Consider the following 13,794-nt stretch of genomic DNA (forward strand, 5'->3'; position numbering starts at 1 on the left):
CCTTCACGAAGACAGGAACTTTAGAGAGTTGAGACGGCACTGCACAATAACACATGGTGGTGGCGATATGGAGAAAATCAAATATCACAATATTTTTGACCAAATACCTCGATATCGCAACGACATTGTAGTGTTGACTATTTATACAATGAGATTTTTGATAAATAATCATCAGTAATGTGGATATAATGACTAAGTGGGTAAAAGGCAAATAATAGAACAGTTACAACAGTCTTGTAGGTTCAGAAAATGACATCACTTTACTGTAATGCAGCCTACAGCAAGAGACAATACTTAGGTCATATCACGATACCCTAAGATAATATCTAGTCTCATATCACGATATCGATATAATATCGATATATCGCCCAGCTCTAATACCTGCCAACACTCCTGGTGATTTACGCGGGAGTCTCCCTACACTTTTGGTAATTTGTCCCGCTAATCTCCTGATTTCATACTGATATATGACTTAAATGTGTGTTTCACAGTTTCTGTGATATGTCCAGACTGTAGGATATGTTGTGGTACCTGGCAACCCAACACAAACAACTTAGAACTGCAATACTTCTAAAATCGCAATAAATGAAAATCGCAATACAAATCCAATCGGCGTCCACGTATCGTGAAAGAATCCAATCGGGACAGAAGCATAACGTCACAGCCCTGTGTGTTTATACAGCGCTTTACAGCGATCAACAGGTATCCAAAAGTGCTTTAAAACAACATAACAGACACTAAAAAGAATGAAACATATTGACAGTAAAATCAGAAAAGGTTGCATAAAAACAGGAGGAAGAAAGGGAAAATGTCACAGCGCAACTATGTATTTAAAAGCCGTTCGAAATGAATAAGTAACTACTTTTATAATAGTGCGAATGTCAAGGGGTAACATGTTCCAAAGTCTTAAATCCTAGATCCTGCTTCATGACTTTTACTCTCGGAAAACCAAATTAAGACGGTAATTACAAAGATAAAAGACGATCACACAGGAAAGTTTGCACATAAAATAATAAGACATTATAATTCACCTCTGAAAAGCCTACAGAGGTGATTTAGAGATTTGATGTGCAGAATAAATCATCCTCAGTCACATCCATCCTTCAAATTGTCTCATTGTATTCATTTTTGCATAATGTCGCTTAAATTCCCATTACAGGAATCCCTGGTGCCGATGCATTTTAATCCTAATTAATGCATCGCAGGTACACAGGCTCCTAATCACCATGCAAATACATATTCAAATGGGAATCTTAATGAGATTCTTCTCAACATTCTGCAGCTATTTGCTAATTTTGCAATCTGTACCGTGGCGATATCCAGAGCAGGAACATTTTATATCAATCAAGCTCATACAAAAAGATTATTAACGCTGGAAATGTACGAAGTTTGAATTCATCCTCAACGCCTCCTGGGTTTTTCTTTCTTTCACTTTCCGGAAATTATTAGTGTCGGTTCAACGTGAGTAAGCTCACAGCTTCCTTACAAAAGAAAAAACATTTTACAAGTGAAGACACAAATACATCATGTGAGTCATTAATGCACGTAAAGTTATGTTTCACAAATTCAAATGTCTGAACATTTAATGAAATTTACATGTTTAATTTTTTCCCCTTACATGAAAGCACGAGTGAAAACTCATTCGATCTTAAACACCCCATATTGTGTTTCATTATTTCCAAATTATTATGAATTATTCTGGAGAACGAAAGGGGGGAAACGCCAGAGCAGGGGGAATGAGAGGGGGAAAAGTAGCAGAAGATATTAGTTTCTAAACCAAAACGTAGCGATGTAAATGCTGCCTAAATTATTTAATTGTGAGACTTTTCTAGACTTTCCAAATGTTATTGGACTAAATTCTGATAGTGAAATGAGTGATTTTGTGGAGGGAAAAAGTATTTTTGGGCCAGAGGGCATCAAGTGGCGAACACAGAAGTTGTTATTCCACTTTTTGGTCGATGTGTCAAATTGGGGATGAAGAGATCACCAAAGTACGGAGGATACAGCCTCTGGGGAACTTCAACGTCTGTACAGAATTTCATGGCAATCGATCCAATAGTAGTGGAGATATTTTAGTCTGGAAGTGGGAAACCGGTAAACCAAGTGACTGACAGACTGACGCTGCAACCCAACTCAACCGTAGGCATTTCATTTTCATTGAATTTGTCATATGGCGTGTTTCACCTCAAGTCACCTTGAAAACTTGCTGCTATTTCCATTTTTTACAACAAAAAAATCAGCAAAACCTCGACATGAGATGATCTGCCTAATGAACCGGAGCTTTTCATCACTGGTGTGTGTGTGTGTGTGTGGAGATGTGCAGCTAGGCCACAAACACTCATGTCACTGCACACTAATGACTCAGTGACAAACTGCACAGGATGCTCTGGCCTTCTGTCTGTTGCTATGCAGAACCTAAGTTGGGGGGCGGGGGGGGGGGGAGCAGCTGCCGTCCCTACAGCAAGATGCTACTGCCATCTAGTGGCTCTGCTGGGAAATGTTGGATTATATTAAACTTATTCACTGGTGACTGGTTTAATGTTGAGTTCCTCTCACATGAATTTAAATACATTATGTGGATCCATAAATGAATAAAATACAAAGTGTGTTGCCGGTTATTACATTTGGTTTGTGATTTTGCTCATTTAAGTTATCAACAATAGGACTCTGTTTTGCAAGGTGACAGATTATTAAAGATTGTTTACTTGTTGTTGTACTAATATCATTTAATGAGATTAGACTTGAGATCATTTTGACATCTGTCATATCATCTGGGTTCGGGGTGGGGGGGGGGGGGGGGGGTAGACACCGTCACCACATTTAAGAGTAAACTTAAAACTCTCCTTTTCGATAAAGCTTATATTTAGGGAGTGAGGAGTTGCATGTTCAGCCAGAGCGGCGGGGGGAGGGTGTATATCTACAGACGCAGCACCCCTTCTCTTCTCTGCTTCTCTTCATAGTAGTCAGATTCATCTACCATATAATCAAAGTAGAGGGAGTCAGGCCAGTACAGCCGGATCTAGTCCAACCAGGCTCCTCTCCTTAACCTGTCTCCCTTAGTTATGCTGTTATAGTTTAAGACTGCCGAGGGGACTTCCTTAGACACACTGAGCTTCTCTGTCCTCTCTTCTTTCCATCTGTGTGCATCCATGTCCCAGAAATACCCGCTACTAACCTAGCTCTGGGGAGCTTATTCCCCAGAGTCCTTAAGTTTTTTTAAGCCCAGCATTTCCTTGGATTAGGGTGGCACCTAAATCATGGTTGCAGCTGTCCCGGTGATGCTGCTCCACATCCTGCTATGCCCTGTTACACCATGCTACGCTCTGCAGTGCCCTCCTGCTATGTCCTGCTACGCCCTGCCATGCTCTGCAGTGCCCTGCTACGCCATGAACTACTACAACTGCTATTTCTGGTCATTGTTACCCAACCGGCACCGTCAGACACCACCTACCAAGAGTCTGGGTCTGTTTCTCCCTAAAAGGAGTTTTCCTCGCCACTGTCGCACTAAATTGGGGGAATTACTGAAATTGTTGGGTCTTTGTAAATTATAGTGTGGTCTAGACCTACTCTATCTGTAAAGTGTCCTGAGATAACTCTTGTTGTGATTTGATACTATAAATAAAACTGAATTGAATATTCAAATTCAATACAGTGTACAACTTCATAAATAAAAGGCTAAACATAAGTAAGGTACCCGAAAACAAGACCACAAAGCAATTAATAAAAATGGAAGAAAACCTTACAAATTATGCAGAAAATACAATCCGGACATCTATATTTTTGGGTTAATTTGCACTGTAGAAAGATTTTATTGATTTAATGTTGTAGTGGGTCCGTCTTGGTTTGGATCATCTTTTTGGAAATACTGTACAAGTTCTCACTTTAACATGTTATTCCCTTTGGATTTAGTGTGTTTTTGTAGGTCCATAAATTAGCCAAGTTTATCATTAAGTTTCCTTTAAAGCTACATTATGTAAGAATTTCTCCCATCTAACGGTGAAATTGTATATGACAACCAACTGAATATTACATTCCAGCCCTTCCCATTCCGATTGCGTTTCAACCATAGACATATAGATCCCGTTGCTCTGGACTGAGACCAGTGAAGGATATCAGAAGCACTTTTCCAGTGCTGGCTGAGCGTTACTGAGCAGCCTCCAACTGAGCTTGAAGACGTAGATGTGACCTGAACTTCTCCTGTACTATACGGTAATTCCTCTACTATGTGACAGTAAGTTGCGTGGTTATGACACAATCGTTAATGGAGCCTTATACAGCCTTATGCATTGTCGTGTTTCTTTAGAAATAAATAATGGACAAATAGAGTCTTTAAACCCTTCAGATGTAAAGTTATTCGCTGTCAAAGTGGCGCCAAAATGAATGGGAGTCAATGGAATGCTAACGGGAGGTGGGCGTTAGGTAGCATCAAAATGGCGCCATAGGAGGTTCGAGTTCTGAAGAGAGGCTGACCCCCTTGGTTTCAACTGAAATGAGCTCTTAGTATCTCCATTGTTTACACGCAGCTGTTCTAGCCATTCCAATATTAACTTTGGTCTTGTTGCTTTGCCTGTCGCGTTGTCGTTTTAATTCTCTTTTTCCTCCCGGCTGGCATTCGTCCGGGCTGGCTGACTGAGTCTAAAGCGCGAAATGCGGAGGTATGTCCCTCTTTGGCTAATGTATTTTAAAGATGGAGGTATGTCCCTCTTTGGCTAAGGCATTTTAAAAATGGAGGTACGTCCCTCTTTAGAGCGAGACGCTCGTATGTATTCTGAATGATTCTGAATGGCAGATTCTACGCTTTAGATTAGTTGGTGGAAGTAATTACACATGAATGAGCACATATTTGTGAAAGAACAAAAGTTTTTTGCTAAGAATCGAAAAAAAAAAATTACACAATGGAGGTTTAAGAAAAAAGCAAATGTGAAGTCAATGTTTTTATGTATCATTAATAAAATGTGACATTTTAACTCAATTGGAATTGCACAGAACCCAAAGAGCAGAACACCAAAGTGACTATCTTAGCCTCCTGAATGGCTCCTTCCCGTGCTCTTAACACAAACACACAAAATGCACACCTTTCTCCGGGCTAAAATTGAATCAGTATCCGTTAGTGTGTCCGCAAATGACAGTGAATGGATGTGGTGTGATTACAGTTGTTTTCTGAGAGCAGGTCAGCAGTCAAAGTTAAACTGTTTCTGCACAGCAGAGCAGCTCTTAAATGTTACTTTGATACCTTAAGAGTCTCTGGGTCATTAATCACTATTTTGCATTTAATTCTCAGGTGAAAAACACATCACAGTGGCCACGTCCTCACAGAAGAGGTTTTTAAGCTTTAAAAAAAGGACCTCTGTTTATGTTTTCCTGATATTTAAAAAATGCACTAAGAAAAAAACTATTTTCTCATTTAGGTCACATTAGTTTAGCTATTTTGCACACAAAGTTGATAAATAAAATGCATTACCATGTATGTACAATGTATTGTAAATGTACCGGACAATAGCCTATGTAATTCAGACTCAAACACACGCTTAGTGTCCACTCTCGCTGTTAAAATAGAGATGAGCAGCGCGCCTTCCGTGATCTGTGCATGCTGCGGCAGATGTGACGCATTTCTGCCGTAGTTTCGGTTTTCCACCTCTGATGGAGCAGTATACAGCCACTTCTCTAGCTAAACTTTGTTTCATTCAGACCAAAACGGGGCTCTGAGTCTGTCAGAAGGTTTGAGATCTACCGTACCAGCAGAGCAATCACGTAATGCACAGCAGACTATGGTGCAGGTAGATGATTTTCTGAAATATAGTGACTGTATTCTTGTAATAGCCTATTATCGCTTTATTTTTCTCAAAATATCACGACTCCTCCAAATCACAGAAAACACAGATATATTTTGAATGTGCACAAAGTTCTGTACATGAGCAGAAATCTTGCTCAAACACATCTAAAATATTACAGTCCAGGAGTTTACTAATTCATTAAAATGAATTAATGTATCATTGAGGTGAATAATTGTCATATACACATTTAAGGAGATTACTGCCTCAACAAAAGACACAAAAGAGGCTACATGTGTGCTGACTCAGATATAATTAGAAAAGTCGATCTACCGGAGAATAAATGGTTTAAAGCAATACAGAATGTCTGAGAGCCTTACTGCAAACTATTCCGTTATGTTTTTATTTTTTTAATTGTCCCCTATGTTTCCCTTTACATAAAGATATTTCCAGCAATTGATTCAGAAAAAGGTAGAAATAGGTCCCATTAAAATTCACCTGAATGCAGGAAATTAAGTGTTTAACACTCAAAATGTTCTGGGGGAGGACACCCAGACCCCCCGCATCATATGTTGCCACACAGATCTGGAAACAAAACGTTGGTCTTTGGGTTGCCAGGCCAGTTATTATTAGGCCAAATATTGGTGCCATCTAACATTTACAAAACTGGGCAGGTGAAATGAACATACACTGGCTATTAACAAATTGGGCAAGCCAATTGCTGTTTTGCATTGCATTACGTTTATTTAAATGGGTCCGGGCTAAGCCCCGAACCTCCTCAAGTCCTGGAAACGCCCCGGACTTTGTAGATCCCAAGTCATTATTTGATATCTCCTCGCTTCCGGAAGTCGTTCTGGCCATCCTTCGTGAAGGCCGTCTCAAAGCTCTTATTCCTGCCCTGAGGATCGAAGAGGGATCGCTGAGGAGCTTTGAGCGAAGATACAGAAGATACAGCCGGGCAGGTGAAAGCCATTGCTTTCAGCTCAAATCCAAATCATGCTTCAGAGGAAAGGACGTTGGAATCGCTGATCCTGCTTCTGATTTCGATTCAATTGAAAGCTCATTACAATCAATTTTGGAGGATGGAGAGCGAGGTGTCTCCCAGTAGAGGCAGCGTGTACGGGATTCACAGGCCGTTCTTTAGCCAGAGCCTTCAGTAAATTGGGCATAGAGGGAGAGAGGAAGAGGAGAGCCATCCGCAGTACCACCAATGTAGCAGAAAGGGCTTTAAGATGCTATGGCTAAAAAGAAGAAGAGCCATGCATAGCTTGCTATCTAGACACAAGCTGGGGTCTGATCAGCCCCGGATGGGTTGCCTGGAGGAGGGTGTATGATTACAGGAATATCACTGAAGATGTGTCCAGAGGCATCACCACAAAAAGTAAAATTGTGATAAATTCGGTAGCTTCTATTGGTCTTCAATGTTTTGCCAAATTTGCCCCGCCTTGAGGCCTGTCGGTACCCTGCAACTGCCTCAGGAGTCCTAATAACATATCCCAGACGGCCTCCTTCAGTCAAACGGCTTTCCTGACCAACATTGTGTTCGAGGTTGACCGCCCCTTGAGGCACCTAGGACCCTGAGACCACAGCTTTGCCAGCAGCTTAGCAATGGAAGCTTTGAACATTGCCCACTCGGGTTCACTGCCCCCAACCTCCACAGGGATGCCAGTTAAGCTCCGCCGGAGGTGCTAGTTGACGATCCGTTGGACAGTGGCCTCCTCCAGGCGTTCCTAGTTTGGGCTTACCAGGTCCGTCCAAAGTCTTCCCACACTCCCTGACCCAACTCACCACCAGATGGTGATCAGTTGAGAGATCAGCCCCTCTCTTCACCCGATTGTCCAAAACATGCGGCCTCAGATTAGACAATCACAAAATCATTAATCAACCTTCAGCCTAGGGTGCTCCGGTACCAGGTACACTTATGAGCAGCCCTAGGTTTGAACATGGTATTCGGTATAGACAATCCATGACTAGTTTAGAAGTCTAACAACAAACAACTGCTCGGGTTTAAATCAGGGAGGCCGTTCCTCCCAATTTCGCCTCTCCAGGTGTCACCATCATTGCCCACATGCGCGTTGTCTCTCAGCAGAACTATGGCGTCCCTTAATGGAGCCCCATACAGGACTCCATTCAGGGTCTCCAACAAGGCCGAATACTTTGATCTGATGTTCGGTGTCATAGGGACATACAAACCTCTCCACCACGATAAGGTGATGGTTCCCAGCTGCTGTGTAATCCTGAGGGTAAGGGTTAGTGAACGGAGAAATATTTACCTGGTTTTTCTGTTTCCACAGACTTGCTGGGTGTGGTGGTTCTCCAGCTCAGAGACCCTGTAGTCCTTCTAACCTCCGTAGGTCCTGCTGTGGGACGCCCAGTTGAAAGTCTTGTGGGGTAAACTGTCGAAGTCATGCGCTGGGTCTTTGTTGTTGGCTGGTGTGTAGCTGGGGTTAGCCGGGTCAGACTAATAACTAGTGAGGAGGTGGTCAGTCGGGTTGTACTCAACGGAGTGATTACTGTGATTGGTGGAGCTCTTTCTGTGGTCGATGGAGACCTTTTTGTGGTTGATGAAACTGTTTTTGTGGTCGATGGAGCTGTTACTGTGGTAGGTTGAGCTGTTTCTGTGGTTAGTCGAGCTGTTCCTGTGGTTGATGAAGCTGTTTCTGTGGTAGGCCGAGCTGTTTCTGTGGTTGATGGAGCTGTTTCTGTGGTTGATGGAGCCGTTTCTGTTGTTAATGGAGCTGATTTTGAGGTTGATGGAGCTGTTTCCGTAGTTGATGGAGCTGATTTTGTAGTTGATGTAGCTGATTTTGTAGTTGATGGAGCTGATTTTGTAGTTGATGGAGTGGTTTCTCTGGTTGGAGGAGCTGTTTCTCTGGTTGGTGGAGCCGATTCTGTGGTTGGTGGAGCTGTTTCTCTGGTTGAAGGAGCTGTTTCTCTGGTTGGTGGAGCTGTTTCTGTGGTTGGTGGAGCCGTTTCTGTGGTAGGCCGAGCTGTTTCTGTGGTTGGTGGAGCTGTTTTTGTGGTTGGTGGAGCTGTTTCTGTGGTTGGTGGAGCTGTTTTTGTGGTTGGTGGAGCTGTTTCCGTGGTTGGTGGAGCTGTTTCTGTGGTAGGCCGAGCCGTTTCTCTGGTTGGTGGAGCTGTTTCTGTGGTTGGAGCTGCAGCTGTTGTGACGGATGCATTGGGGACTTGCAGGATGGTGGTTGGTTGCGTTGAGGTAATTGGTTGTGCAATAGTAGTTTTTTCCATATCTGTTGTCTGTGCTGCCGTCACTGCTTGTGTTGTTACTTTCTGCGTCGTCCCCATTTGTGTCGTCATTACTCTTTGTGTCGTCATTACTCTTTGTGCCGTTGTCTCCAGTCTGTCTGCCGTAGTTTGACTTTGTGGCATCGCAGTTACAAGTTGCGGAGAGGTTGCCAGCTGCTGTGCAGAGGTGATCTTTGCGGTAGTTTCAGCAGTTTCATCCATAGTTGTTGGTGAAACTAACAAAAAACAAAGACGAAGAGAAAGATCACACAGTCTGCTTCATCATCTTCAATAAGGTGGAAGACAAATTGGCAACACTGACTGATTTAATCTGAACTTTTTTTTAACCAGCTGCGGTCTATAAGTCAATTATTTGATTAATCAATCTTTGATTGGACAAAATCAGACATTCAAAGAAATTGTGATGAGTACTTTTGACATTTTGTGCATTAAAAAGTCTAACTTAAGGACATTGTCGACCCTCCGCCTCATGTTGGGCCAAACAACGCCCTTTAGCTGTGAAATATTCACAACATACCGTGACCTGTCATGAAGAATTGCTTAAAATTTCTGTTTACAACATTTAAAAGTTATCCTGGATAATATTAGAATCCAATTCCTAGTCTGCAGGTTTCAGACTGAACCAAATGAGTCAAAGTGTAAATGAAATGAGCCAAACATGAACGCTGGCCTCCTGCAGGGACTCACCATGTGCGGTGGATTGGACTCTGCTGGTTAACACGGAGCTCATCCCAGATGGAGAGATGTGACTCAGATTGTTGGGCAGTTGGTGCCATTCTGGGGCATAAAATAGACGATTGGAAACAAGAATTATGGCTCTTGAAGCATCCTCTTGAGGACAAGAGATGCTTGAATAAACTTTTTTAAGGGTGCTGAGTTACTCACCCACAGGAAGTCTGATAGAGGAGATGTTACCTACTGGAAAAGGAAGATGAAAGGTTCAGTAAAGGCGCTGACACACCAACCCGATTATCGGCCGTCGGACAGTCTGGCGAGGTCGGTGAGTCGAGTCTGTTTGGTGTGTTCTGTGCCGTCATCAGTCTGAGGAGCTGTTGGCCTTCATTTTGGCCGATTTGACTTGTTGAATCGGTGGGTGGGCCGTGGGTCGGACTCAATGACCAATCTGATTGGTGGAGTGCTAGCTCGGAGCCTGACTAACGCCTCTCAAAATCTGACGAAAATCTTTTAAACTGACCTTTGTCGATCTGAAATGAATACAGATTCAGCAGCTGCACGGCCTATTTCTCGCTTAAAATGTTTTCAAAAACACGTTTCGGTGAACTATTTTAGTACAATATGAGATTGTATTCCAAACGATCCGCCATTAAGGTTGGTTTTGAAATTCCGGAGAAGCCAGACCCACGTGGCGCGTTCGCGTTCGCCCACGTGCAGAACGTACGCTCAAGTCGGCGTCGGTGTTCTGAGGCACTTTTTGGACCAACTCGGAGAGACTGATCAGTCCGACTGCCTGTTCTGCTGACGGTCAGCCGTCGGGTTGGTGCGTCAGAGCCTTAAAAAGGTAGGAAGGAGGAAGTGAACCCCTTGGAAACAGAATCAAATTCTCCAAACAAGATTGGGTTGCACCAGCTATCTAGAAACCCATCACTAAATTTGCGCGTAAAGTCCTTACAAAAAAGAATTAACTAGCTAGATAGTTACAAACATACGACGGCGTGTCAGGGCCATTGTAGCTAAAAGAAAAGGGGGTAATATTCCAAGGAAAAAAAAACATTTTTTTAGATTAAAGTCATACATTTACGAGTGAAAGTCTGGATATTCTCTGAGATTATAATGTCATAAATATAGTTCTTGATGCAAAAAAGCTATCACCTCATCCAAATGTTGTTTTCTTCAGCTTAAATTCACTCAGAGCATTTTCCTGAGAGGAAACTCAATAAAAAGGCATTTCTATCATTCACAAGGTGTCTTTGTTTAGTCCACATTTTTATTGGGATATTTTGTTAGTAAAATTTGAATCTGCAACGTTCTCTGACAGGTAAATGTAGTACAATGTTTTCCTCTGAAGTAGAAGTACACAGTAAGTCAGTAGTAGGCTGCTTGCACATTACGTGCTTTGGGCTACAAGCAGCAATACCACAGGCCAAGCGATCAGCCTGTTCCAAACAAGCATATTTAGAACGGGCTCTGTACTAGTCTCCATAAATGTAGCGTCCTGGATTTAAACATGACAGGAGACACCTGTGCTGGTAAATCCAGGTCCTCTCCTGAGTCGATGCTGCCACCTGGTGGTTGAGTTGCATGTTATCAGTGAATGACAATAGGATGAGTGCATTCGTGTGTACGGCGAACAAACCTCTGTGTGGTCCTTCCACAATGGTCTGGTTGAAGAGTGGCGTGACGGAGCCGACCTCCCACAGCTCCGGCACCGCTCTGCCTGGACAAAAACACACACACAACCTTTTTAAAACCCTATCAACTCTGCAACACAAATGGTCCGCCAGTGCCTCAGAGTATTAGTTCAAATGCTTTCAATATCAGTACAACCTAATCTTAGAGGTTATGTCAGTCAGTAAACAATAATAATGATTTAGAGTATGGAAATTGTGTCATAAATTAAAATAAAAAGGATTTTCATTAAATGTAACTAACTACAAAACATTTATTGTAGCTCCAAAAGATTTCTAAATGTACTTGTAGAAACATGAACAAAATCTTTTTATTGGGGCTTTGTAAATGATAGAGTGAGGTCAAGACCTACTCTATCTGTAAAGTATCCTGAGATAACTCCTGTTGGGATTTGATACTATCAATAACATTTAATTGAATTATCCCTCCTGTTGTCCTCAGGGTCAAATTTTCAAAGTTTCTAAATCAGAAATTTGGCTTTTCTTTCAAACAAATTGTCCAAAAAAAAAGAAATGTGAATGGTTCACTACGCTCTTCACAAGTTAAATAAATAATCAGCTCACTACTTTCATTGAATTTTGATTTAATTGTGAATTGTGTTTTAGGCAATTTTATAGAATTTGAAGAAAAAAATATTGATAAACATTTTTTTGAAAAAAGTGACAAAAATGTTAAAAAGTTTTTTTTTAAAGTGAAAAAAACAGTGATACAAAAAGAGACAAAAATGTCAAAAAGTCACAAAAAAGTGACAAAAGAGACACAAAAGTGACAAAAAATGTCAAAAAGTCACAAAACAGTGACAAAAATGTCAAAAAGTCACAAAAAAAGTTACAAAAATGTCGGAAAAAAACCCACAAAAACTTCACAAGGCTCAGGAAAAGTCGACAAACGTTGAAAAAAGGGACAAAAACATCTGGGAAAGCCACAAAAGTGTTGAAAAAGACCACCAAAACGTTGATAAAAAGGTTTTCATTTAAAATTTGGACGTAGAAAAACAAAAAGTTGCAGGTCGATGGGAAGACAACACGAGGGCTCTACCAACTGAGCTATCCGGGCACCCATACATAGAGGTTTTCTCCTCAATGCAGCGGGCCCGGGTTTGACTCCGACCTGTGGCCCTTTGCTGCATGTCATTCCCCCCTCTCTCTCCCCTTTCATGTCTTCAGCTGTCCTATCAAAATAAAGGCTAAAAAAGGTCTAAAAAATAATCATAAAAAAAAATCTATCAAAATAGTTGGTGACTAATTTAATAGTTGAGGATTGATTGATCCATCTTTGCAGCTCTAATCAGAACATCTCTACAATGTCTACAAAGGCGCTTTTGCAGCATAAAAGGATCTGAATGTAATCGTAGAAACGGTGCTGATGCTGCACGCAGAACACACCGCGGCTCTGTTTGAAAGAGAACTCAGCAGAACGGATCCAGTGAGCTCTACTTACCCATCTTACCTGCCATCACACAGATGTAAATGCACTCAGAGTTGTTCCTCTGGCTCACTGAGACACACAAACAGAAGACAAAACACACTGCATCACATTATGAGGTGTGAAGGAACATTTCTAATGTGTTACACTGTTGCCTAGTCTCTCTTCTGAATCTGCAGTTTCTGCTTTTATGAAAAGGTTTCAGACAGAATGTTCTTATGTTATCTTATGTTCTTGCCCTTTTGACCCTGCTCCCATATTAGAAGTCTCTTTCCCGGTGCTGGCTGAGCGTTACTGAGCAGCCTCCAACTGAGCTTGAAGACGTAGATGTGACGTGAGCAACCTGTCTGAAAGTTGGAAGTCTTAGTCTAGTAAAAAGTAACTTCCTCCTTCAAAACAAAACCATTGATGGATCGTGTTCGTTCAGAAAACAGGTATTAGTTCTATTTAAAATCCATCTAGAACGGGCATTGTGATTGGTCGCCTGGTACACACCTGGCTGCATCATATACCTCAATCATCAGGTATCAATCAGTTTCATTTTGGCCACAGACACAATGTCAGCGAGCACTTTGTAATACGAATTCTTCAGGACAGGTAATATGTTCAAGAATGGGAACATTTCCATTTTATATTTTAAGTAAATGCACTTGCTTTTTGATTATTACAAATAATTAACTAAATAATCATCTTAGTCTCTCTCATCACATAAATAATAAACAGTGAGTGGTCTTGAAGAGGATTCTTTTTTTTCGGTCTCAGTATTGACTGTCTCTCATTTGGACTTGGTGTTGACTTGGACTTGAGTCTCTTTGGACTCTTTGGTCTCGACTAGTTCTGGTCTTGGACTCGACAAAGGTGGACTTGACTACAGCCCTGTACTAGCCTGACAAGCCAGACCCACATCCAGATGTTGGGTCTGGGAACTCCCCATTGGCAGGGCTCAATCTGAGGGGCGGGATAAACG

General features: G+C 41.8%; 1 protein-coding gene across 2 annotated transcripts in view; it reads right to left on the reverse strand.

Moving 5' to 3' along the window:
• Positions 1-13,794, reverse strand: part of hhla1 (HHLA1 neighbor of OC90) — a 33,857-nt gene that overhangs the window by 7,373 nt on the left and 12,690 nt on the right. For both annotated transcript variants that reach the window (XM_028593684.1, XM_028593685.1), the window contains exons 9-13: positions 12,843-12,899; positions 11,350-11,430; positions 9,921-9,953; positions 9,723-9,812; positions 8,045-9,250 (exon numbers count right to left, since the gene is read on the reverse strand). In XM_028593684.1, coding sequence (XP_028449485.1) covers positions 8,045-9,250; positions 9,723-9,812; positions 9,921-9,953; positions 11,350-11,430; positions 12,843-12,899 — 1,467 coding nt within the window. The remainder of the gene's footprint in view (positions 1-8,044; positions 9,251-9,722; positions 9,813-9,920; positions 9,954-11,349; positions 11,431-12,842; positions 12,900-13,794) is intronic.

Source organism: Perca flavescens, chromosome 12 (assembly GCF_004354835.1).
Source record: "Perca flavescens isolate YP-PL-M2 chromosome 12, PFLA_1.0, whole genome shotgun sequence".
NCBI classification, from domain to species: Eukaryota; Metazoa; Chordata; class Actinopteri; order Perciformes; family Percidae; genus Perca; species Perca flavescens.